A 27,234-nucleotide genomic window follows, 5' to 3' on the forward strand; every position below is an offset into this window, starting at 1 on the left:
GTTATGATTTATGAAACGAAAAAGTTGCTATGGTAACCAACAGCCAATCAGAAGAAACTGCCTCTCACGTTCCTTACTAATTCTGGGGACTTTTGAACACCAGTAATTTTATTATAACTTTTGTTTTAATAAACGGAATTTGAAAATTTTTATTTCAAAATATAGCTGAGGCGATCTATTAACTGGAAAAATTATTTGAAATTTGGTCACAAAATGAGTGAGCAGTTAAGATTTAAAGCAGTTCTAAATGAGTAAAACTAACACTTAACCATATCATTCAAACACTACAGATTGATCAATAAATCCATATACACCAGGATATATTTTTCTACTATCAATATATTTTTCTCTAGTATAAATATATATACACACACACACACATATATATATATCTACATATCCCCATATATTTATATATTACAATAAAAAAAGATGAATTGATTATATAATGTTATAAATTGATTTTTTTAAAAATTCTGAATGCTGCAATATTATAAGTTATAAATTCATTATATTTTTTTACTAGAATATCTTGTCCTTTTCTTTTCCAGTTTTAACAACTAGTCCTTTACTTTTCCATGTTTAAGTTTAACCATATTACTTTTAATGCTCGCATTTTTCTATTGTATTCCATGATTTTTCAAGGCTTCCAATAAATTCACTTATTCTTTGTTTAATTTCAGTCTTATTTTTTCGCCTCCATAAACATAGCATACACATATGTAATAACAATGTATGACACTCGTATGCTTTCAATAATCCCCCACCCACCCAATTATCTCCCTTTCATGTTTTCATTCTCTCTGTTTGACTTGTTATTTCTCTTTTCGAATTAGTAGCAGCAGTAGTCGCTGGAGCGACGATGTTGCCATGGAAACCAGTCATAAAAAACGTCGCTCACCTCCTTACATATTTTTACGATTTGAAACACCAGTAAATTCATTATAACTTTTGTTTTACGGAACGAAAATTGAAAAAAAATTTTTTTCACAATATAGCCGAGAAAATGATCTATAAACTATAATAATTGTTTAAAATTTGGTCGAAAAATGAGTGAGCGGTGAAGATTTAAAGAGGTTCTAAATTACTAAAACTGCCAATTAACCATATATTTAAACACTACCGTGTTTGAATGATAAAGTTTGTATGATAAAACTGATAAAACATAAGGTCAGACTCTTAAATTGTGATCCATTTTGTCGTTAATAAAATTCACAATCCTTTCTGCAATCATATTTAGTACAAATAAACTTCACTCTATGCCTGCCTTGTCCATCAAGTTTCAATTATGAATTTCCAACAGCAATTGTTTTATTGTCATTTAATTATATGTGGGGACACTTTGGCAATAGTCTATCGTTATTTTCATGGTAAGTGCTCGACTGAGCTCCAATCTATGGTTGCTTCCTGTAAAGCATTCAAAACAAAAACTCGTCTAGTTACAACCACTGTCAACAATTCCATTTTCTCTTTCTGTCTATCTAAAACCAAAAGAATCTTCCATGAGCAGAGTTTCTTTCTTAGGACTACTCATCTGTCGAGCTGCTTTCCAGCTGACTACAACATAGTTGTATTTAAGTACCATGTAAACAAATTTTTGTTGAGCCGTCCTATTAAATAATTAAATTCTATCCAAGTTCATCTATCTTTGTCCCACCTGTACATTCATTAACCTTTATCCTTCAGTGGCATTTGGACCTTGATAAGTAAAAGAAAAAGATGTGGTGTGATGCTGAATTGACTCTACACTCTACACTCACCCGATCATAAACTGCCCAAATTTTTATCTGTAGGGGTATCTAAAAGGATACTGTCTAAAGAATATCCAGAAGAATTGAAGAGGTCCATCACAGCCAAAACCACGGCAGTACTAAGAGAGAGGTACGTCAGAATTACTGACAATTCTACGTGTCGTATCTAGGGGGCTTATTATCGAACTTCGATAAGCCAAAGAGTGTTGGATATTTATGACTAAAACTAGATGGACAAGACAAGTTGATTTGTACTAAATATGATTGGATTACGGAAAAGATTGTGAATTTTATAAACCATTTTTATTGGGTAGCATTTTTTTTTGTGGTACTCTGTAAATAAAATCTTTTTTTTATTTTTTTAACCAATAATTTGAAGAAATTTATTTATAACTGATACAAAGACTATCTTTCTAAAATTCTGCAGTGTTACCCCTGTATTCAATGTTACCCCTGTATTTCTCAGACTTCATTTACTTATTTCACATCTGAAAATACTTTCATTAAATAAAGTAATCGAATTATAGTTAATTTAAAAACGATTTTTTTATACAAAACAAAATATTCCCAACGTAGTCTATCATATGAAGGCCAAGTTGTTTTCATTATTTTACTTTGTTTAGTCTTAAGCGATTAAGGGACTCCGTCATGGGGCTGACACTTGAGTTTTATATATATATATATATATATATATATATATATATATATATATATATATATATATATATATGTAATAAAGAAAAAACAAATTAGGCACAAGGCCACTCAAAAATTGGGGAGGGGTGTTCTCGTCACCGTTCCTCTGTTCGTCTGTGCTTGATCCTAGCTAAAGTTCTCATTTACCATAATACCTCACCGGGGAGTCGTCCTATTTAAGATTCACAAATCATATCGCGCGCGTGTGCGTGCGTACGTGTGTGTGGGTGTTTTTAACAAACAATAAAATAAATTTGTAAATATAAAAATTCTATAAAATATCGTTTTTTGTATTTCAATCTGTATTTCGTGACAGCTCGATCTTCCAGGGATTGTTTCCAAATATTTCTTAAGGTCTTTTTTTTGTTGTTTCCTTAGGCGTATTGCTCCTATCACAACCAGTATAATGTATATTTCTTTCAGAAACCATGTTGTTTTTAAATCATCTTTTTGGGTTCTGATATTTTTTTTTTGGGGGGGGGGTTGTTTTTTTTTTTTTAATTTATTTTTTTATTTATTTATTTTTTTTTTTTGCGTTCAGCTCTATTAAGGCCATAGTCATTTGGGACTGTGACATCGATAATGAGCGCAGGTCTTTCGGGCTTGTTCCATATTATAATGTCTGGTTTTATGACCTTGTCTTTTATGCATCTGCCCGCCTGTATGTCTTTGTCATAGAACACTGTGACCTTTCCGTTTGATGTTATCTTTCTGCGTACACGTTTGTATGTCCAGTTAAAAGTCAAAAACGATAAAAGAAATACCCACAAAGTTGATATTTATTTTATCGACCTTGCCTTTCGAATGAATAATATCTAATATATAGAAAAAAGTATTCATTCTCTGAGGGTCAACTGGGCCAGTTATTTTTTTTTTATTTTTTTTTTTTCAATATTATTATGTAATAATTTTGAAAGGAAATGCCGACTCCTTCCTACAGGAATCTATATATAAAGGAGAGTTGTCTTTGCGTATGTGTGTCCAGTTATAGAGGAATAGGATGGGAAGAGGGGGTGGGGGAGAGATGAAAGAGAGCAGAGAGAAAGAGAGATTACAAGATTTAATAGAATTATATTATACTTTTGGTATGGACAAAGCTGAGTAGCCGTGCTAGTTTACTATAAAGAACAAAATCTTAAGTTCACAGAATAAAAAAAAATAAATAGGGTCAATAGTTCATTCGCCCATCATTTCAAAAGAAAGATTTGACAATGATTATGGAAGAAATACAAACATTCAGAAAATAAGCAAGGTATAAAATTGTGTTGGAATTTGCAAGTTTAAGAAGCCATTATACCGCAGAATTAATGTTGTGGTTTTAAAATGTTGAAAGAAGAACGAGAAGGCTTGGAAACAGTGAAATCTAATATATAAACGGCTATATGTTTGTCTGTCTGTCTCCATATTTTCAAACTCTATCTCCTCCGAAACTAAAAGTCGCAAAGCGGCACGAGGGGCCTCAAATGATTGGATTTTTTACAGGCCGTTCTCTTATGGGTCTTTAGCCGGTTAGAATTGTTTTTAAGGGGTCAAAAATGGGTCAAAATTGAAAAAAAAAATCGTTATACATTTTGTACATTCATCTTAATCAGTTCGATAATGTCACGTTGGCACAGTAGTAACGTCACTAGCTTTGAATGCTACAGTTTTGGTTTCGATTCTAACTGATCGTACCTAAATAATTTTTTTTGTTTTTAATTTTGTAATCACGACTCTATAATAATATATTCGAAATCTGGACAAATTAAAATATATTTAAACGTATTTTACGCCGGGCGCATCCCTCACTAGTGAAATAAATATTAACAGAAAATGCAGACGTGTATATTGGTTGAGTGGGACTCCGTTTAACTGGAAGGACAAAGCAAGGTCATGACCCACTCTTTCTAAATCTCAGATCCAGACTGCTTGATTCGCAGAAACTGGTTACCGGAAGTGAGAATCGTCAGAATCTGTAGAGGTGGCATCCCAACAATTAAAAAATATAAATAAAGAAAACATTTATTTAAAGATTTTAAATCAATTTAGTTTTGCAGAAAAAGCAGGCATAGAAAGAATTTGTATATTTTTTTTCTTGTCTTTTCCCTTCCTCGTGGCATGTTGTCACTAAAAAAAGCAAAATCCGTGTGGTTTATTTTTCAAATATATTAATCAGGAGGCTCGCGTAGCTTGTGCAAAGTATATTAGTCTCCCCCCCCCCTCCCTCGATGTAGATGTTTAAATTTGAATGTGAATTTTTAAGCTTAAGAAGTCAATAAAATACAGATTTCTTTAACACTAGTAGGGAGATCCGACGTTGCTCGGGATTGAATGATGATCAACAAATGTTTCACACTCCCATATTGTCCTCGAAATCGATGAAATCGCTCATTTTTTCAATCAAATCGATCAATTGCCTGTTCTTGTTAGGGACCCATCGCAATGCACCGGGAAGAAGCTTCACATGTCTTCCAACAGTGACTTAGTCCACAATACATTGTAGTCTACATTGCACTGTAGAGAGCATACTGTTGATTTCATAAATTATTTTTATATATAATGGCTTGAATTTAAGTTTAAAATGAAAAAAGTTAAATATCATGATTCAATTGTGCTTTAAAAAGAAACATTATTTCGAATACGCCTGTCATATCAAATAACTTGCTGTTGATTTTATATGCCGGGATTTTCTACTTATGCAGTAATGATACTTCTCAAATGCAAATGTGATGTTAGGCTACCAGATACATAAAGTACACTAGTGTAAAATTTCATAAAAATCTGTCCAGTCGTTTCGGAATCCATAAGGAACTCTGTCTGTCTCTCTATCTGTCTGTCTGTCTGTCTGTCTCTCTCTCTCTCTCTCTCTCTCTCTCTCTGTCTCTCTCACACACAGACAAAGTTCCTTTCATATAATAGTATATATTTATTTATGTAAACATTTAGAATCAACCTAGTTTCAACAATATACGTCTTCATCGGGCATAGAAGCAGTTTGTGTTTTCTTTTTCTTTTCTTTTTTTTTTTTTTACCTTCCGTGTAGAAATTCGAATTCAAATTTATACACCGCTTACATCGAGGGTAAAAATAGGGGAGACAAATTTGCATTTATTCACATCCTGCTTCATTTTTTATTGTATTTTTTTTTTTTTCATGACGATTGTTAAATCTCCATTTTGGAGTGATAGACGGGTGAACTTTTGACGCTACTTATTTCTCTACCTGGTTAACATTTTTGTGTGTTTTGTGTCTCCACTTTCAAGGTAAAAATTTGTCCGGTGCTTGTGTAAATTGGTGATTTAATTTTTTTTTTTTTTTAAATCAATGCATTTCAGGCGAAAACTTTATTACGTATTTATGTGTCATGTCGAAATTGTAAAAAAAAATTTTTTTTAAATTTCGAGAAATGATCCAGTAGGTGTACTAGATGTATTCTTAACAAACAAATCACCCACAATTGTGTTCTATTTAAAAATGGCGGATCCCTAATCTAAAGGGAGATAATTTATTTTGTTGCACGACTCTTCCACATTAAAACATACGATGAATCTCGTTAAATTTTATTTTTACTTGTCATTATTTTTCTACTGGATCATTTTTTTTTTTTTTTTTCGAAATGCTTGTAATTTATACTAATTTCGACATAACATGTAAGTATGTAATAATGCTTTCATCTGAAATGCATTGGTTTAAAAGATTACAAAGCACAATTTGTTTTTATTATAAAAAAAAAATATAAGACTGACTTTCACTTTCTGTGAGTGGATATTTTTTTTTTTTCAGAAGTGATCACTTTGAAATAACCAGTTTTAAATTTTTTTTTCTTCTTCTTTTCATTTTGTCTGGGGTGTTTGATGGGAACATGGTTGAAAATCGGTTAAACGAATGGGAAAAACGCTGATGTTTTTTTTTTTTTTTTTTTTTTTTTTTTAGAGAAAACATGAATACAAAACAGCATGCTCAAATGTAGGCAACCTATTAGTACACGAACTGACAATAAGAACGTAAGATTTCCACAAAATAACACAATTGTCGACAAAAAAAAAAATTAAAAAAAATAAAAGCATGCTTGAGGAAGCAAACAACGATGGATTGCCTTGCAGACAATTTACACAGATATTTTTGATCACTCAAAATTTTATCACGGAAGAAATGGAGAGCACAAAAAAACGACATTGCTTCTTACTTAACCCAGCAAAACACAAAGATTCAAGTAATAAAAGAAAATAAAATGAAAGGAATAAAAACAAAACAAGAACAAATAACAAAAGAACACTTCCGGTATCTGTTAAACCTTGCATGCAAGAACCTCTGTTTGTACACAGTAGTGCCAGTTCAAATACAGGAGCAGATCTGATCACAAACATTGTTTTGAACAAAATCCAAAAGAAAATTACCCTTGGGACAATTGGTAGAAAATAGAAAAAAAGATGAAGTAAAAAGAAAGATGCGATCTAGAATCTAAAAAAAGTTATTGATAAATTTATTCATTTGTTCTCCCCATAATAAAATAAGTACAATGAACAAGAAATATAAGGGCATCAGATATTTAGTTGTGTGTCAAAGTTAATAAACAATTTATACATAACAAATACTAATCAAATGTGTTTGCCAAATCTTTTTTTTTTCTTTGTTCTTGAACCAATTCTTTTGTTTATGCCTTACTCAAACAGGATCAGTTTTCAATGATTAGAAAAATGTTAATTTGGTTATTTTATTTATTGATATTTATTTTTTTTTAAGAAAATATATCAAAGATGCAGTCGAACAAAGAATATGAAAATAATTTGTTTGGGAACCAAAAAGAAAAATGAATACCGCTGATAGACAAAAAAAAAAAAAAAAATCACCCCAAATCAGAACTACCTGATCATTACGTTTCTGAATTTTTGAGATGAAGATTGGTTATTCGTATTATTTGGATTCATGTGACTACTGTTCTCACCTTGAGTGTGATTTTCACAACGTTTCAGTCGATGTAACCTCCGATCTTCTTCAGGTGTCTTTTGTCAAACTCGAGAATGTTTCTGTCGAACTAGGGAATTTTAACAATTTGAACAGAACTCTTTATTTACTTCACAGGGGTAGCATGCTCTTGTTCCGTCAGTCATGACTGGATAGAGGTCTTAAGTAATTCGCAATTGTATTTTTCGGTCGCCCACATTGAGAATTGAATTGCAAGGACCCGTGGAGCAGTGGTTACAGTACTTGGAAAAATCTATTGTAAAAGGCGATATTCTCCTGAAGGTTGAAGGTTCAATCCTCAGTGTGAGTGACCAAAAAATACAATTGCGAATTACTTAGGACCTTTATCCAGTCATGGCTGATGGAACAAGAGCATGCTACTCCCGTGAAGTAAATAAAGGGTTCCGCTCGAAATTCCGTCCAAATTCCCGAGTTCGACAGAAACATACCTGAGTTTGACACGATACACCTGAAGAAGGTTGGAGGTTACATCGACTAATACAATATGAAAACAGTAGTCCGAAGAATCCAAATAATACAAACGATCTGATTTTAATGACAAAAGGAGGGTGGACCTGTGAATTCACCCTTGTCCATCTTTCTGTCCGCACTTTTCTCAATAACTATGCCTTGGAATTTTTGAAATTTTGCACAAACATTAAATATGATATGAGTAAAAAAGTAACTGAACGGATTTTCCAGGAAAACTCCAGTTGACCCCCTAGGGGTGTCTTTCGGATTAAAATGGCTAAAATTGACACTTTTGTACTTATTAAACAAAATTGATGCCTTGGATTTTTATAAAACTTTCTGAAAAGTTGTAACTGATTTCTTTATAATTTTGTTTGTCTATACTTCGCAATAACTCTTGGGTGTACCGCAAGGGCTCTTTTAGGGCTAATAAAAACACTCCGTTTTGGGGACTATTTTGTCCAAAGTTTTCTGTGTATGTTTATTTAGCAGTTTTGCATGGTGCTGAACTCAAATTGAAATATGTTAAGACCTTGAGGACTTTGGGGGTTAACTGGTGGAGGGCAAATGATTGACAGTCATTTCTTTTTTTGCATGGCGCAGAACTCAAATTTACATATGTTAAGGCCTAGAACTGCACCGTGTGTTCATTTTCACTAGGATTTTACTTTCTCTGGGGACTTTTGGGTCTAAATGGGAGAGTGGCAAATGCTGAACTTAGTCATTTTTTTATGTCACGTTTACTGTGCACTCACGAGGGACCATGCATGTTTCAGTTGTTTACAAGAGAGTCACCACTTATTAAGTCTCAAATGCCACTCAAGGATAAGGGTTGATAAGCGTCGGATGACTGGTGAGACAACATTGTGATGGTTGGTAATGGTGGCAATCAGGCGGAGTTTTATTAAGAAATCAGCTTGACACAGACTTGCTTACATTGGACTTAAAAACGATTAAGTCGTAGTCAGTCAGGAAGTATACCTGCAGTGTGTGTTCACAAACGGGTAGTTTTAGGAAAGACACTTTTCTCGTGGAATTTTTGTTTAGTTTTAGGCACGGATAGAGAGTACATGAAATTGTTGACAATGTTGTAACTAGACAATGTTTTTTTTTTTTTTACATAGGCATCACCACTTATCAAGGCCAAGAGGCCACTCGAGGATAAGGGTTAAAGAGTGTACAGTAGAAATTGGACAATATAGCAACCGTTAGTAATGGAGATTCGGTAAATTTGTTAACTTATATGGAACGGCTCATCAATAACTTGTTTACGTTAGACTTGAAGATAACCATATTGTAGTCAGCTGGAAAGCAGAAAAACGGAAGACAATTCCATAAGCGTGCAGTTCTAAGAAAGAAACTTTGCTCATGGTTTAGGCACAGATAAAGAGTGGGGGAAACTAGTGATAGTGTTTTCTGCTAGACGAATGTTTCTTGTGAAAGTTTGGCGAGAGGGGACCATAGAATGGAGCTCAGCCGAGCAACTGCCATGAAAATAACGATAAAGCAGAGACAAGTTTTCGTTGTTAATGTTTTACAGAAGGTACCATAGATGCCATGAAAATAATGATAGAGAAAGACTAGCAAAGTCTTTTTAGGGAGTAGAAAAGGGTATCACCCACTAGATTTCAGTTTTGTACTCTATTAAGTTGAAAAGGTGTGGAAACAGTGCTCTATCTTGGAACGCACTATCTTCTTGTAAAGGTAATATTTAATAAATGAATGTTAATATAAATTATTTACTAAAATAAATAATTTATGTTATTTATAATAAATTCTAAAAACCAAACTTATGGATTTTTAGATTACTTAAATTACTTTAACCCATTCGCTTCATTTCAAGATGAAATACATATTACACCGATAGTTGTCGGAACTCAACAACCATCTTTTACAAAAAGATAACAGATGCATTGTACGAACCGGAAGTCGGTAAGTGTGCGGATTTTTCGTAAATGTCTGCTCAGGCTCGACCGGCACCTGACGTCGCCGCTGGAATATACCGGCGTCGTTAGGAACGTTCAGAAATTAGTTTTATTTATTTATTTATTTAATTATTTATCAAGTTGAATTCAATTTTTACGATATTTTTGTTTATTAAATTGTTTGGTGAAAGTACAGAAAAGTTACAAGACTTCCTCATATTAAGAATGGCTTTCTAAATAATAACGTTATTTCAGGGTGGTAACATAGATGCATAAATAACGACATTGTTGGTCCAGCCATACTGGACATTTACGAGAAATTTGACTAATGGCAATAACTATATTTATTATTATTTTATTTTATTTTTTTTTTTTGAGGAGATACTAACATTTTTTTCCCCTATTTTATAACAGTGCCAATTTTTTGATGTGGTGGGTGGGAGTGTCGGGTTTTTTTTTGTTTATTTTTTTTACTTTATCATTTTCTTTTTTTTTTTTCCTAAATTTTCATAGAATAGCGCACAAGTATTACAATTATATATTTTTATATTTAGATTATAATTATTTGTTGTTGTTTTTTTGTTTGTTTTTGGCTCGACGATTTTTGTAAATTTACTGCTTAATATTTAAAACAATTCTTTTTGCACTAATGCACTATATATTATTTTTATTTTTGTAATTTTTACAATACTGTGATGATGATCATCAAAGAAAGGAAGCCGTCACGCGTTTGTGTTTTGTGCGAGCGATAAATAGGTGAACAACACTCCGTTGTTTCTAATGGGATGTGCACAAGAACCACTGTCATTTGAATCCGGAATCTGTCCAGTACAAAGAAGAGATGTGCAGATTGTGGTGCTGTCGTGGTTGCTGGTCTGCATGTAAGGACTTTTTTTTCTGGCTGGAGAGTCGAGATCTGCGTAGTGTGAACAGTGTTTTGCGTCGTGTTAAACCTTTTTTTTATTTTATTTTATTTTTTGCTACAAATACTAGTCCTCCGAATATCTAGCCATACCTTTCTCACCCCTCCCTATGTTCAAACACCACCAAAAACGATGATGCACGAATGAACTCCGAACGCACTAGTTTGCCCCTGCAAGTGAAAGAAATTGGCATACGAGTGCAGCTACCTGATTTGTATAGTCTTTACTAGAAATTCTTTAATGTTTAAAGAGAAAATGTGCAAAAATACTAAAAAAAACAAACAAAAAAAACATTTGTGCACAAATTTGCAACAAGACCAATAAAAAGCCAAGATTAGTTACCTCCCTTCCACACTAAAATATGATTACTATAGACCATCTTACTATATAATAACATTAAAACTAATGTTTATCATCACTTGTGCGCTATTCTGTCCGGGAATTTGTTATGATTAGGAAATGGATGATCATTTTCCATTAAATTTAAATGGAAAAGCTATTTCTCACTTTAAAATCATAATACTAACGAAATTCTTTAGCAACATGGTCGGTAATTGTTCACAGAAAAAAAAGAAAGAAAAAATGGTCCTTAAAAAATGCCAAATCAAGATGGCGGATAAATGCCAATTAACCTCAAATTTCCAAACGGGAAGTTGTAACCCCCTAAAGTCACATTAAAATACCCTAAATAAACTATCCAAAATTAGAAAATACCCTAAATAAACTATCCAAAATTAGAAAATACCTTAAATAAACCATCTAAAATTAGAAAATACCCTAAATAAACTATCCAAAATTAGAAAATACCCTAAAGAAAGTAAAATTTGGTGAATATTTATTAATTGATGTTAAAATTGTTAAAATTTCACAAAAATCAGAGACATCTAAATTTTCCCAAAAGGATTAAAACGTTTGTATAAAATTAAAATAAACAACATATAACCCATATTTGAACCCCCTATGCCCAACATCTACGTTACAAAATTCATAATGACCAGTTATTAGACGTGAATCGTGCAGAGTGAAAGGGGACTCTATGACTGGGTTCAAATCTCCTGACCAGCAATAATTATCACTTGTTACACTGATGATTGCATATACATGAAACACTAGTGTTTGTATGTATAAAAAATAATTGTTAATATTTATTTGAAAAATATTATAGTTTTTAAAGGCTTTTAAGAGTTTAAAGTTGAACTTTGGAGAATTATGAAAAAAGTGGTTAATGTTATCACAAATGCAACATTGCACGTTAAATGTTCAAAATCTAAATCCAATCTTACTATCTTTATTTGTCGAAATCTTTTTAATCATAATTTTACTATTGCAAATAGTCTTACTCCTTCTATCGGTTTGTTAATATAATAAAAAAATCCTAAGCTTAAATATAATACCTAGTTCAAAGACAAAATTTTCAGTCTCCATTAGAGAATTAAATAAGGACAAAATGGCGTCTTTCCGACGGGTCTTGTATCAGCCCAAAACTCTTTTCATGCAATGACAATTATGACAATTTTTTTTTTCAACTACATAAATTAAAGTTTGTTACAAGGCGAAATAAAATTACCTTATTAAGGATGAAATATTTTCCCAAATAAATTTACACAGCATCAGTTTTCAAATTAAAATTCAGATGATTTGATAATTCGATTTTTTTTTTTTTTTGACGATCTTTATACAATATGGTTGAATGGAGATGGAGCTGAAATTTAGTTTCATTCACACACACACACACACACATTATATATTATATATATATATATATATATATATATATATATATCGGGTTAATATTGACCAGAGATGAAGCAACTAATGAAGTTTTAACAAGATTCATGCAAGAGTGCTCAATGCTGAAGCAGGGCAAGATATAGTCTTTATTTTAGTTATGGACTTCACTTTTGTATAAGCAGTATCGCCTGAAAAGGTCTCTAGTTACTTGTAAGTGGCTGATCGAAACATACTCATGAATGTGTAGCAACATATAAATACTTATGGAAAACAAATAATTCACTACCCGCACAGCAGCAGCCGAATAGCATAGTGGTTAGAAGCCTTGACTTTCGTTTGGGCGATCAGGTTTCGATCCTGGTTTGAGGTAGTTGCTTATCTAGCCGCACTGATGAGCTGTGATACAGCGAAACAGTACTGTATGTGGATGACATATATATATATACATAGCACTAGTTATCATTCCAAAACCAGATGTACTTAATTCATACTCATAATATTTTTATTCATTTTTTATGAATTATGTCTTACACATGTTTTGCTCTAAACAACTCCTCAAAGATAAATGTATGTTTCTCTCACTGGCATCTCCTCCTTCAACCTGAATCCGCTGGACTACATTTGGTCATGTTGAGACCGTCACCAATATGACCTCTCACAACACCAAAGCCAGCCTGATCACCTCCACCAGCCGAGTATTCGCTGGGCTCCCGCTAGCCTTTGTGAAAAACGCATGCATGCTCCCAGTTCCGGAACCGTATCAAAGGTGGCTACATTGAATAGATGTCAGCTCTGCTACATAATCAAGTCATTTAAATTGATTTTTTTGTTCAATAAGGGCGACAAATTCATCGTTCCACTGTGTACAAATACTATTTTCTTATGAGCTGTTTACATTTTAAATATCACAACAAAATGAGAACGAAGATGACAAATCGACATGAGAATAGTAGTTTGAATAAAGCAAATTATCAATTCTCATCTCAAAAATAGCAAAATTTGCGGCTCTGTGTTCATGTGCTTCGGTAGTTTTGAGATGAGGATTTATAATTTTGACTAGCAAGGGGTACCCGTCATTGCCCGGGTGTTTGTAGGTGTGTGTGGAAACTCCGGAGGTGGGGGGGGGGGGTAAAAAAAAGTAAGTATGAGGATCGAACCCGAACCGTTGAGGCAAAGTTGTAAATTAAAGTGTGAAAAAAAAAACGTGCGACGTTAACAATTGCCCCACCGCGAGATACTAATGGAAACACGTTTGAATTTATTTAATTACTTGGATTTGGCAGGTGCCCGTTTTAATGAGTTAATGAGGTCAAGTTTGACTGCGGGATAGTATTTTCCCAAGATGTTATAGGAAAAAGACTAACCCACATGCGGCGAGCGACAAATGTTGAATATTTATCTTCCTGAAATCGAGCAAATTAAATAGACAGGCGAGCTTCGTTGTTAACTGTGAGATATTACGATTTATATGTGATATAAAAAGTTTTAAAAAGTTGAAGCGACCGACCGCTTCTCTGAAAAAGGCCTTTTGTAGACATACAGAAAAAGCGAACACACACACATACATACATTTTCGCTTTTATATTTATAGATTATTCGGATTACCGTTCTCATTTAAATGGATCAGCTGTAATCAGTGGCTACTCAAAAGGCTTCCTTTTTATTGGCTACTGCATTGCAATGTAGTGGGGGAGATACTGCTTTCCCTTTTTTTTTTTGCCCTACTTAGCATTTTAAAGTAAGAATTAAAAAATAAGCGTTTAGAAAGGAGGCATGAAGTACATTGTTTTTTAGTTTTTGAAGGATTTGAAGAAGAAAACATGTTAATTAAAGGGAATGGAAATATTTAAAGCTCTGTAGATGTGTGTTAACATTGAAACGCTGGGTAACTTGTGTAGGCTTAATGTCAAGGGTGTGATATATATATATATACAAAGATTTCTTGATGGCGCTTTTTTAGCGATATTAACAACTTCAAAACGCTGTCATTTTTTTTCCACTACTTTAGTGTTTTTTTTTTTTGTTTTTTTTTTTAAAGCTATAAGCTCTTCTTGTTATACATATATATGAATGAATCGCCCTTATTTTTTATGGGACGTATTTATTTATCTACTTTTATTATTAAATATTATTACGTGCATCAAAGTATCTATTGATATGCATGTTTCTAGCTTTAAGCCGTCGTCAGCATAGGTTATCACACTGCGGATACTGGTATCATGAGTTCGATCCTAACTTATGCTGACGACGGCTTAAAACTAGAAACATGCATGTCCATAGGTATACTTTGATACACATAAGAATATTTAACAATAAATATATGCAGGGTGACCCCCCAACAAAACAAAAGCTAAATGGAGGCCATCAAGAACATATGCTGTAGAACGGAGAAAAAAAAAGGCCAAAGACCCTAGTGTTTTGATGTGATGTTTTGAATATAATAAACTAGTTATGACCAAAGTTTCATTTCATTCGGATAAAACGCTAAGAAACGGGGCCTAATTAGAGTAGGGGCCCGTTTTTTTAGGTCACCCTCTGTGTGTGTGTGTATATATATATATATATATATATATATATATATATATATATATATGCGTGTGTGATAATATTAAAAAGAATTTAAAAAAAAAAAACAATTTTTTATATGTGTAGATCGTGTATCAGTCATACGTCGGTATGATTGGGAAAACCGTGAACAGAAAAAGAAATCCAAAGGCAAGTGCAGTAAGTTTTTCGGAGCACATTCCATAGAAAGTACTTGTAAAACAAGCACACGGATGCCATACTGCAGACATGTGAAAGGGGCACAAGCTTGGCAATCAGTGTGAGACTTTATTTAGATTAGAAAAGCTTTTTTTTTTTTGCACCTTGAAAGATAGGATAGTGGTTGATGTACTAGCCAAAACTAGCTCATGCATGGGCGAATAGGGGGAGGGTTGTTGAGATACAGGATGCTGGTACCAATAAGAAAAATTTTTTTAGCATGGTAGAGGGAGCCTACTTTCTTTACAGCAGACTTGGCAGAACTTTCGATACACTTATTTTAATTTATGCTACCTGAGAATCTCATGGCAAGAACTTTGAATGTTGGACTCTCAGGGAAGATGCTATTGGCTATGGCAATCGCTAGTTGGAATGTTTTTTTTTGTTGTTGTTTTTAGTAAAAATGAAACGGTGCACTTCATTATATTTCTGATTTTTTTTTTAGATAAGGATTGATAATTTAAATTATTTGGATTATTCAGACTACTGTTCTCATCTTGAGAGTTATTTTCACAACGTTTCAATCAATTGATGTAATCTTCAACCTTCTTTTAAGTGTATCTTGTCGAACTTGGGAATCTATATGGAATTTCGGCCCTGCGGTGGGACATTAGAATATGCCGACTGCCCCCCTGCAGAGAGTAAAACTCCCTCAATGGGGGGGCCTGGATATGACCTTAAACTATATCCGATGGTGAGGCCCCAGCTTGTGGGCTTTGGGGAGTGTGGAGCCACCCTTTAATTGCCATTGCTTCCAGGTCCACTCTGACCCGGTGTGGTAGTACCTGTTAGAGTCCCAACTATGGGTTAAATAGAAACCGACATGAAAACAACAAATATATTCTATTAAAAAAAATTTCTTCAAAATCTTTGGATTCGGCATTAAATAACCCGAAAAGGGTTGATATGCCGTAAAACGAAAACAACCAAACCAACCAAACCAAACCTGTATGGAATTTCGAATTTCGTTATTTAATCAAGGGAGTAGCATGCTCTCATTCCGTCAGTCATGATTAAGTAGAAGTCTTAAGTAATTTGCAGTTGTATTCTTTGAAGGTTCAATCCTCAGGCAATACAATCTCCAGAAGCATGTCACTTACAACTGATTTTTACCTAGTACTTTATCCGTTATGATACAGGTCATGATTCTTCAGTTTGACGTGATACGCCTGGAGAAGGTTGGAGGTTACATCGGACGAAACATTGTGTGAATAACACTCAAGATGAGAATAGTCATTGAAATAGTCCAAATAATCCATAGTGCACTTTGTGGTGTCCATTCCGAACCAAACAACGTTTTTACATTTAACTTGTATGCCTTCTAACCAATATAAATGCTTTCACACTAAGAAAAATTAAATTTAAAATAGTCTATTTTTATCACATTATTTGATTGTTTTTCTCTAAAAATCCAGTTTTTATTTGATATTTAACTTTCATGAAAAAATAATATCAGAAAATTTTGATAAATATTAATTATAAAATGTTTAATGAAAAAGATTTAATGTGACTTTTTCTTTTCTTAAATTATGTCCATTTGGTAAAAGATAAACATTCTACTTGATGGTGATTTAGCCGCCATCAATTGTAGTTTCATTTTTACTGATTTCTTATAGTTGTTAAAGGAAAGGAGCATTACCTGGGGAAACTTAAGTGTTTGTACATTATAACTGGATATAAAAAAAAGTATTTTTAAGTAAAAATACTAATACATAATTATGTGTCGAAATTAGTAAAACTTCCAAAAATTATCAAAAAAAAAAAATCAGGTAGAAAATATGCTAGAATTTTTTTTTTTTCCCAAAACATTCTATTGTATATTCTAGATCCGTCCTTTTCTATTTTGAAAGGATGGAAGTTAACTGTAAACAAGGGAGATAAGTCAGTTTGTCATACAGAATTGGCCACAATAGAAGAAATCGATAAAACAGCATTATTTGATAAATTTTATTTTTTCTTGTAATTATTTTTCTAAACTATCATTTTTTATAATTTTCTTAATTTTTTTACTAATTTTGACATGACACGCAATTACATAATAGCGTTTTTACTTAAAATACATAGTTTTTAAATATGTATCGATTCTTTAAATGTGATCATCTATTTCTGGCCCAATTTTATTACTGACTGTAGCTTTGATGTATGACACTTACGCTGTGTTTCAAACGAAAGGACTAAAGATAAATAAACATAAAAACGAGTGTCTAAAAGAATATCTACAGGTCACAGAAAAGGAGAAAGATGAAAAGGAAAGAGGAAAGAGGCCTCTAAAAGTCGATAGAAAATTGAACAACCTCAGCTTAGGACATTTCGAAGTCCTTTGAGGCCACACACAAGCGTCTCAATCTGAGGTGGTTCTCAACAAACATTATTTTTTATTCAAATTTGAAATCATCTGAATTTAAATTTGATCAGATTGTCCTGTGTTTCTCATTGGCAAATCATCAAGTTTATAATAAAAAATATTATCATCTAAATATCTTATTAAAAGATATTTCATTACATAATGTATTATGTAATGAAATATCTTATAAACAAAAATATTTCATTATATAATAAAAACGTATTAGATTTTATGATACAAATGATTAAGTTTATAAAATGTAAAAATATTTTATTAAAAAAAATCAATGATTTCAAATTTTTGAGATGAGGATTAATAATTTGGACTTCTATTTTCATCTTGGATATCATTTTCACAGCGTTTCAGTCGACATAACTTCCAATTTCTTCATGTTTATCTTGCCAAACTATGGAATCTTTTTGCCAAACTCTGGAGCAGTACTGAATTTCGAACGGAGCCATTTATTTAAATTACATTAATTCCCATTCTGTCAGCCATGATCGGGTACGAGTGTTAAGTAATTCGTGTCATTTAGAACTTGTATCTTTTATGTTACAGGTCTTTGTCCACCAGGTTTAATCCTCAATACAGGCGATACTAAGAATACAATTACAAATTATTTAAGATTTGTACTCAGTCATGGCTGACGGAACGAGAGCAAGCTACTGTGTGAATTAAATAAAGAGTTCAGTTTAAAATTCCGTACAGATTCCCGAGTTTGACAAGTTGCATATGAAGAAAGTAGGAGGTTACATCGGTTGAAATGTTGTGCTGAGAACAGTAGTCAGAATAATTGCAATAATGATTTTTAAAAAAAGTCAATGAGTTTATTTTCAAAAGAATTGTTTTCTTAATTTATTTGAATCATGAACTTTATTATAGGATAATCTACTTTATATTAAACTTGTAAAAAGTTTCAAAATAATTTTTTTGAAAAATGCAATCAGGGATTGACATTTTGTTTAAACAAAAAAAAACAGTTTAAAAACTTAAGCAATTCTTAAAAGAAACTTATTATTTTTGTTTTGTATTAAAAAACGTTTCTTTAAAAAAATTAGTTTATGGGAATAAAAATAGTAGTTTTCCCTCCAGGAAAAAAGCAAAAAAAAAAAATTATCAAAAAATGAAAATAAAATTTAAGCAAAGACAAAGTTCAATTGCCCCAAAAAACAGGAATGTTATGTTCTTTTTTTTTTTTTTTCTTTAGAAGTTAAAGGTAAATATTTATGTCTATTTATAATCATTTCAAAGATGCAATATTTATTGATGACAGTCAAATTATATATATATATATATATATATATATATATATATATAATGAGGATAAAAGAGTGACAAAAAGTATTGACTAAAAAAGCAAAAAACAAAAAAAAAATGTTGGTAGAATTATGGGTGCTTACTTGTAGCATTTTTATTCTGCGTCGATTCTTCCAACAGTCTTTGGTAAAACATCTCCAATTGTTCCAGGATAAAACATGAAGAAGGCCTGTCTTCAGAGGCATAGCTCCAACATTTCAGTTTTAATTGGTATCTGTGTTAAAAGAAAAATGTAAAAAAAAATATGTCAAGTAATTAAAGACAGTTATTCCATATAAGAAAAATATACATACCCATATATATAAAATTACCACACACAATTTTAGACAAGAGAAAGCAATATACTGATATATATATATATATATATATATATCAGTATATTGCTTTCTCTTGTCTAAAATTGTGTGTGGTAATTTTATATATATGGGTATGTATATTTTTCTTATATGGAATAATATATATATATATATATATATATATATATATATATATATATATATATAGATTTATTTGTCAATTCAATAATGAAATAACATAAAAAGAAAGGTGTTATAAATGCTATTTATATCCAGGTATTTCAAAGCCTAATGTTTTTCATCAGAAGAGGGGAGATGGAGCTAGGCTACATACAATGCAATGCGACATCTAGATAAATGTACAATTCGGAGAGGAATATTAAAATATCTGGCCTATAGTGGGCGGGGGGGGGAACGGTGGAAATATGAGGTGGTATCTTGGGGTTAAAAATTTAGCTTTTAATTTATGACTTATAATTACTATTATCAATATGATTACATATATATAAGAACGAGTAGTTAATAAAACATGTTAAAAAACACTTTGAAAAAGAATTAAAAACTATTAAAAATTATTAACTACTTGTTCTTATTATAAGCTCTATTTCCTATTTGGTTTTATCGAGCTTTTACATCTGGTTGAGATTACTTTATAAATATTAATTCTTTAATATTTATAATATATTTTAGTTTTACCATTTTAGATTATTTTGGTAAACTGAACTGTAATTCTTATTTCATTATATATAATATATATATATATATATATATATATATATATATATATTAATGAAATCAAAGAGATGTAGTGTTTACCTGATATACAAAATGGTAAACTTCAAACTAATATAAATAACAGCATATATATATATAGAGAGAGAGAGAGGGAGAAAATTTAATCCCAACTGAATAAATAAATTGTAAATTGTTTTTTGGGATATTCAGTCGAACAATAAATTTTGATTGTAAAGTTCAACTTACAGTTTTAATTTTCTTTCTCTCTCTCTCTCTCTCTCTCTATATATATATATATATATTCAAAAGTAAACAAAACACACACACACGCAGAATGCAAACAGATGATTAAAAAAGAAAATAATTTCTTACAAATATTCTGGGCAGTTTTCTGGACGGTCCAATATGCCTCCCGTTCGGACATAGTGCAATACCTCAATGTTTGACCTGGCTGGATATGGCTGTTGGCCATAGGTTAGAACTTCCCACATCAGAACACCGAATGACCTGTAAATTGTAAAAAGAGGAAATGAGAATTGCAGCTTTAAATTCATGTTCTTTATCACAAAAGACTCCTAAAGAATTAAGATTCATGTATGCAAATCCTCATCATTGTCTCCGCTCGGTTTCGAGAAACAATGGATACCACCTGTAAAGGTAGCAGCACGTGTAATTGTGAAGTAACGGTTGCACAATCATAAGCACACCTCTCCTGCATTAATACTGCCTGATTTTAATGTCAAAGAGACATCCAGAACGAGTGGAAACGATGCAGAGATAAGCAAAGAGTACATACAGCACCTGGTATTCCCAAATTGTCACCAATTTTCATACTGACCAGATTAAACGTTGCCTATGGGATGCAAATGGAATTAAAATATTTATCTAAATGAAAGTTTCATTGTGACCAGAAGCTCCAACCCCGAAAGTTCAGAAGAATCTTGGTTGTGATACAAAGTTTTCCAATCAATTCTTTCCACGTTGGATACGTATCTTGCCATGATGAACTTGATAAAAAAAAAAAAAAACGTTATTCTCCTGGTTCTACCACATCAGGCTTTTTTTTTTTTTGTTGTTTACATAGGCATCACCACTTATCAAGGCCAAGAGGCCACTCGAGGATAAGGGGTAAAGAGTGTACAGTAGAAATTGGACAATATAGTGACCGTTAGTAATGGAGATTCGGTGAATTTGTTAACTTATATGGAACGGCTCATCAAAAACTTGTTTACGTTAGACTTGAAGACAACCATATTGCAGCCAGCTGGAAAGCGGAAAAACGGAAGACAATTCCATAGGCGTACAGTTCTAAGAAAGAAGCTTTGCTCATGGAATCTACGCTTAGGTTTAGGCACAGATAAAGAGTGGGGGAAACTAGTGATCGTGGTTTCTGCTAGACGGGTGTTTCTTGTGAAAGTTTGGCGAGAGGGGACCATAGAATGGAGCTCAGTTGAGCACTTGCCATGAAAATAACGATAAAGCAGAGACAAACTCGCAACATCTCTTCTGTGAGAAAGAGATTACAGGGAAGAGAAAAGGACATCCTCCATAAGGCTATGAAGTCTATTTTGAACTCTATCAAGGCAGGATAAGTCCTATCTAGCAGCTCCTGCCCAGATGTGGCAAGAGTACTCCATCCTTGGACGTACCTGGCTCTTATATAGATAGAGAATTGCATCAGCAGTGAGATATCTACTGGATCGATAGAAGAATCCCACCATTTTTCCAGCGGCCTTGGCAATGGATTTAATGTATGTGTTCCATTTAAGATCAGGAGTAAAGGTCAAGCCCAGAAGCTTGTCAAAAAATGAGGACTCCCCAAGACGAGAGCCATTCATTTCAATTGATGCCAGATGGGGATCAGAGCGTTGATGATGTAAAGATAAAAGCTTGGTTTTAGATGCATTAAAAGTAACAAGCCACCTCTTTCCCCATTGTACAACTTGCTGAAGATCAGAGGAGAGAGAACGAGAGAGAACTTGTTCGTTTATGGTCTTAGATGTGCTACCATAGATAGTAGTGTCATCAGCATAAATGTCTACGAATGATGTAAGGATGTGATTTTGAAGATCATTAATATAGATCAGGAAGAGAGTTGGGCCCAGAGGGACTCCAGCATTAATACTAAGAGCTTCTGATTTCTGTCCATCAACCACTACTCTTATGAAATGTTTGAAGATATCGATTTCCTGACTTAAAATGCATCTAACATTGATGTTGTTATTTTATTTTTCTCCTTTGCAAAACTGAATCATGTTCTGCAAAGTCAAAAACAACACTTTTACTCATTTTATTTAGATTCTTCAAACTACAGTTTTCATATGCCTCAATGATGAGTTCTCCAGGTTTGACCTTTCGTCTACTAGGATCTCAAATCGTTTGGACTTTGTTGAATATTAATAAACGACTATCATTTAAACCCAGCCGACACGCTCTAACCTTCCCAAATCCACAAAGCACCTGCTTAACACATCTGCACCTCACAAGTACAGACAAGTTAGGCACAAGGTTCATTAATGTAGAAGCCTCCAACTCCCCCAAAAGGGGCGCTCTCCATTATGTCACACTAAACCAAACCATCTGTGGAACATAGAGGTCAAGCAATGGGCTGGGAAGGCTTAAATTACAATCAATACTGGAGAAGGACAATGGCCTCTCAAGATTGGAGCTTCTGTCCACAACGAGTGAACATGCATCATGGCACACAAACTTTATGAAGGTTTCAATATCAATTGATGGATGACCAAGGACACAATATATTCCAAGACATTTGTAAAAGAGAGTATTTAATTTTTTAGGGGGTGTATACAATTCAAGATTCACTTACCAGATGTCTGACTGCGTTGTGAAAACTCCATCTACAAGGGATTCTGGAGACATCCACCGTACTGGTAAAAGCCCTTCACCTTCTTTACGGTAATAATCATTTTTGTAAATATCTCGAGCGAGACCGAAGTCTCCTATTTTCACAATCATATCATGGGGGCTTTTGGAAGAGACCAGGCAGTTCCGTGCCGCCAGATCTCGATGAACAAAATGCATTTCTTCCAAATATTTACACCCTCGTGATACATGAACGCAGATTTTCATTAGATCAAGCAGTGTTAAGATAGTGTGATTGGTCTGCAACAAGTTGGGACGCTGTTAAAAAAAAAATAAAAAAATGCAAGAATAAAAGATGAAAGAATATTTTGAATTTTTACCAAAACTCGATTGGATCACAAAGTAAATTCACTGAGAAGAAAAAATTCAACATATATGATCTATTAGATAAAGGGCAGTTGTCTATGTGTGTGCGTATGTCCAAGTCAAAATCTACAAAACAAACCCCCACAAAGTTGGTATATTCTTGATCAGAGTTACCCTTTTAAATATCTAAAAAATAAAAATATTCATTCTTTGGGGGCCAACCGGACCAGGTTTCTTCAGGGGATGTGTTATTGTTCTTCAGCCATTTCCAATGTTATCTCTTATATAAAGACGAGGTGAATGGCTTACATCATTATTATTGCTTTTAATACATTAAAACAAGAGAGGAGACTGGGCTGGGCAGAGGTGAAAGAGTAGGGGAGAAGAGTGTGAAATAAAAAACAGGGACATGGAAAGGTAGACAGACGGATTGAGATAGAAGTTTTTATATAAAGGTGTTACACATGCTTTTTAACTTATTTTTTTAGTCGCGTGCAAGTAACTCTATAAGTCACTCCGTCGGTTGATCAGTCGTTCGGTCTGTCCGTAAAACTTTTGTGCTTGGCCTTTTTGGTTAAGATCAAAGGTCTGTTGTTAATAGATGCTGTTCTTAGCTTTTTAAGCTTTTCTGTGTAGTATCTGTTCCGGCAGATACTGCAAACAAAGACCATATGTGGGGGCGACCCCACATATAAGACCTTGGTCAATGTAGGGGCAACCCTTCATACCAATTGTCACTATCCAGCTCCCTTACTCCCCGGGAAGTTGGTCCCCATTTCCCCTTCACTCCTCACATTAAAAATCGGCCTTGTGCCTACTTTGCTCGGTGAGGGAGCAAATAAATACCCTTTTCTTGGCCTTTTGGCCAGGATCAAAGTGTAGTATCTGTTCCGGCAGATACTGCAAGCTATGACTAGCTATGACTAGCTATGACTAGCAAAGACCAGATGTGGGGGCAACCCCACATGCTTGACCTTTAATCAGCTCCCATTTCCCACCTCTCGGGAGCTGGTCCCCCTTTTTTCCCTTCCCCCTCCCTTCACTCCTCACATTAAAAATCGGCCTTGTGCCTAATTTGCTCGGTGGGGGAGCAAATAAATACCATCTGTTCTTACTACATGCTGTACTTATTGTGATATAAAGTAGGGGATCACTTTTCTGTATTAATTTAGTGTAAAATGATCACCCACTTTAAAACCAGTCAGTCTCAAAGCCATTCCCCAGATCATTCAAGTTGTTTTTTAAGGATTCCAGTTGTTTTTTAAGCATTCAAGTCATTCTTAAGGTCATTCAATTCATCCTTAAGTTCATTAAAGTCATTCTAAGTCATTTACTTTTTATTTATTTAAGGCATTTCACCCCATTTTTCGGTCATTTTAGTTTATCCTTAAGAATTTCATGTCAATCCTACATTCACGCATTCATTCATTACACGAGAGCACGCGACTAATGGCTATCAGCCTTGTTTTTATGACCCCAGACAATGCCGTGTATCCCTGCTAGTTATATATATATATATATATAGAGAGAGAGGAAGGGAGAGAGAAAAAATAGTGGTTGATCATAGTCAAAGGCGACTTGAAGGCTCCCTTTTCATTAGTTACTATACCCAAGATCACTCATTTACTCTTAATCTTCACCTTATAATACGGAGTGTTTAACAAGGGAACATCAAGTACTATTTTTTAGCTTTTGGTATGGCTGAACTGAGGATTGAACCCTGATCTCCTGGCCCATTTGTCAACACTCTAAACATTGTCAAATATGCAGTCGAGCCATTCTATTAATAGTTTCTTTGGCATTAAAAGCTTTTTTAACACAATGCAGATACTAGTGATGGGACGATTCCAATATTTTTCCGATTTTGATACAATTACCGATTCTGTTGTAAATTCCTGATTTCGATTTTTTTAAAATCTCTAAATATTTAACCAGTGGCGGCTCGTGCCTGAGATTAGTGGGGGTGCTGCTTCAAAAATTTTACGTATTTTTTTAATATCGTGTAAAGGAATTCGAATATATAAATAAATATTTAATCAAATAAACAAATATTCAAATATATAACAAAGACAAATAATCAATCAGAAATGGATAATACGCAAAAGCTTTTTTTAAAAAGATATTTTTAAATTATGTACACTTTACAGAATAAAAATAATATATATATTTATTCCTTTTCAGATTAAATAAAAGTTTGCGGGGGTTTTTTTTGGGTTTTTTTTTGCAAACAAACGAAAAACATTTTTAAAAATAACTTATTTTTTATAAAAACAAAAAAGAAAAACTTTGAAATTTATCTGCCTCCCTACGAGTGTTAATTTAGGAGTTTACTATTTGAAAATAGCGTTTTATTTAATAACAGTTTTATTTACAAAATTTATTTTTAAAGATGTATTTATAACAAAACGTATTTGTAAATAAAATGCAAAATAAAAAAGTTTACATTTTTATATAGTGAGCAAACAAACAAAAATATTTAAAGATACAAAATTTTATTTACAAATCTTTTAACAACTTGCTTTTTATATAAAATGAACAAACTTGGCTATTTACTGACCTTCCCATGCCGGTAAATATCGACATAAAGTGGAGATTTATTATAAGAAAATAGGATGTCATATATAAGCATTATAAAACATAGAATTTTAATGTAGCTTTCTTCCCCAAAAAAACAAAAATTAAAATTGTCTCAGTCCAGAAGGATTTCTAATTACTTTTTTTTAATGCGTATTATCTGACCCATCTACTAACAAATTCAATGTAAAGTTTAAAAATGCATTATTATTAAAAAAAAACACAGTTGTTTTTGTAAAGTTTAGTTGTTGCAAAATAAATAGCATTTAAAACTACTTTAAAGAAACAAACAAAAAGGCAGGTAGATGGAAAAGTAACTTTATTTTTATGGTAAAATTTACTTATTGTATATTTGGTTTTTACCCTTGGCCGCGTGTTAGCTTCACTGCTAAATTCCCGAATACTTTTAATAAATAAAAATAAACAGTTTCTGCATATTATATATTTCCGTCTGCTACCGACTTAAATCCCAACGCTAAAAGTGTGCGTATTTAAAAAAAAATAGCACAATATTTTATGTACAAGAACACGTTATGTGCAGATTTTAATAATAATTTTAAAAAATATAAGTAAACCTCCTTTTTTTTTTCAATAACAATGTTATCATATTTATACAGGCGCACACTCTAAGCAAACAACGAATTTCACGACACGGAACTGCGCCAAGCGACAGTTCTTCAAGCAGCTTTCATCGGCTGCCTAAAGCGTCTAATCCGCGCATGCGTACAAGAGAATTTCATTAAGAAAGTGTAACTGTGAATTTAACAGCTCCAAGCAAGTTTTATTTTTGTTATTATATGAATTTGGAGATACCGACATTAAAGTTAATGATTTTATAATGTACACATAGAAAAAATAAAATAATAATAATAATAATAATAATAATAATAATAATAAACAAACGTATTATTTTTAATTTTATCATTAATATTGTGTAGAAATAACTTGGGGGTGCTGCAGTCCCACAGTTCCATGCACGAGCCGCCACTGTATTTAACCATATAATGTTTCTTTCTTTTTTTTTCCTTTTATAAATTTTCAGATTACTGAAAAAAAAAAACATGTTATATGTGTACATATTTTAACAAATGTAAATATAGGTGTATGAGGCAAGATGTACAGATTTTAGTTTTATTAAAATCAATAAATATTCATCCGGCGATGGAAAATTAAGTATTAAACAAAAACAAACAAAAAATATTAAAAGAATCAGAAAATGGACACAATTTTTTTTCGATCCTGATACCCCCAACATTCTTATTCCCAATTAATTCTCCTACATTAGTAGATATTTAATTTAGTTTTGCAAACAATTATGGCAAATATTGATCTGTGTTAAAACATAAACACTCTTACACTTATATCTCCTCTTACTGTCACTCATGAACACTAGGAACAGAAATTCGAAAGTAATAAAACATATTTCAAGTGTTTTCATTGACTGATAATCTCCTTTCTCATCCTTTTTAATAAGCGGTTTGCTGATAGAGTAGAGGATGTGTCCTGGTGACTTCCTAACCAGACTGAGAATAGGGCATACACACCTAACACATTCCTACCTCTTAAAAGGAGAAA

General features: G+C 32.7%; 2 protein-coding genes and 1 pseudogene across 4 annotated transcripts in view; 2 read left to right on the top strand and 1 right to left on the bottom strand.

The window, feature by feature from the left end:
• Positions 1-27,234, top strand: part of LOC145239827 (uncharacterized) — a 215,880-nt gene that overhangs the window by 171,242 nt on the left and 17,404 nt on the right. The gene's annotated exons all lie outside the window — the stretch shown is intronic.
• Positions 1-27,234, bottom strand: part of LOC145239826 (proto-oncogene tyrosine-protein kinase ROS-like) — a 682,889-nt gene that overhangs the window by 64,529 nt on the left and 591,126 nt on the right. For all 3 annotated transcript variants that reach the window (XM_080103360.1, XM_080103359.1, XM_080103361.1), the window contains exons 39-41: positions 22,724-23,037; positions 20,269-20,403; positions 18,949-19,079 (exon numbers count right to left, since the gene is read on the bottom strand). In XM_080103360.1, the coding sequence (XP_079959486.1) occupies positions 18,949-19,079; positions 20,269-20,403; positions 22,724-23,037 (580 nt within the window). The remainder of the gene's footprint in view (positions 1-18,948; positions 19,080-20,268; positions 20,404-22,723; positions 23,038-27,234) is intronic.
• LOC145240586 (U2 spliceosomal RNA) lies at positions 23,930-24,104 on the top strand (annotated as a pseudogene).

The sequence above is a fragment of the Euprymna scolopes genome, chromosome 19, assembly GCF_053919585.1.
Source record: "Euprymna scolopes isolate OS-2025 chromosome 19, ASM5391958v1, whole genome shotgun sequence".
Classification (NCBI taxonomy): domain Eukaryota; kingdom Metazoa; phylum Mollusca; class Cephalopoda; order Sepiida; family Sepiolidae; genus Euprymna; species Euprymna scolopes.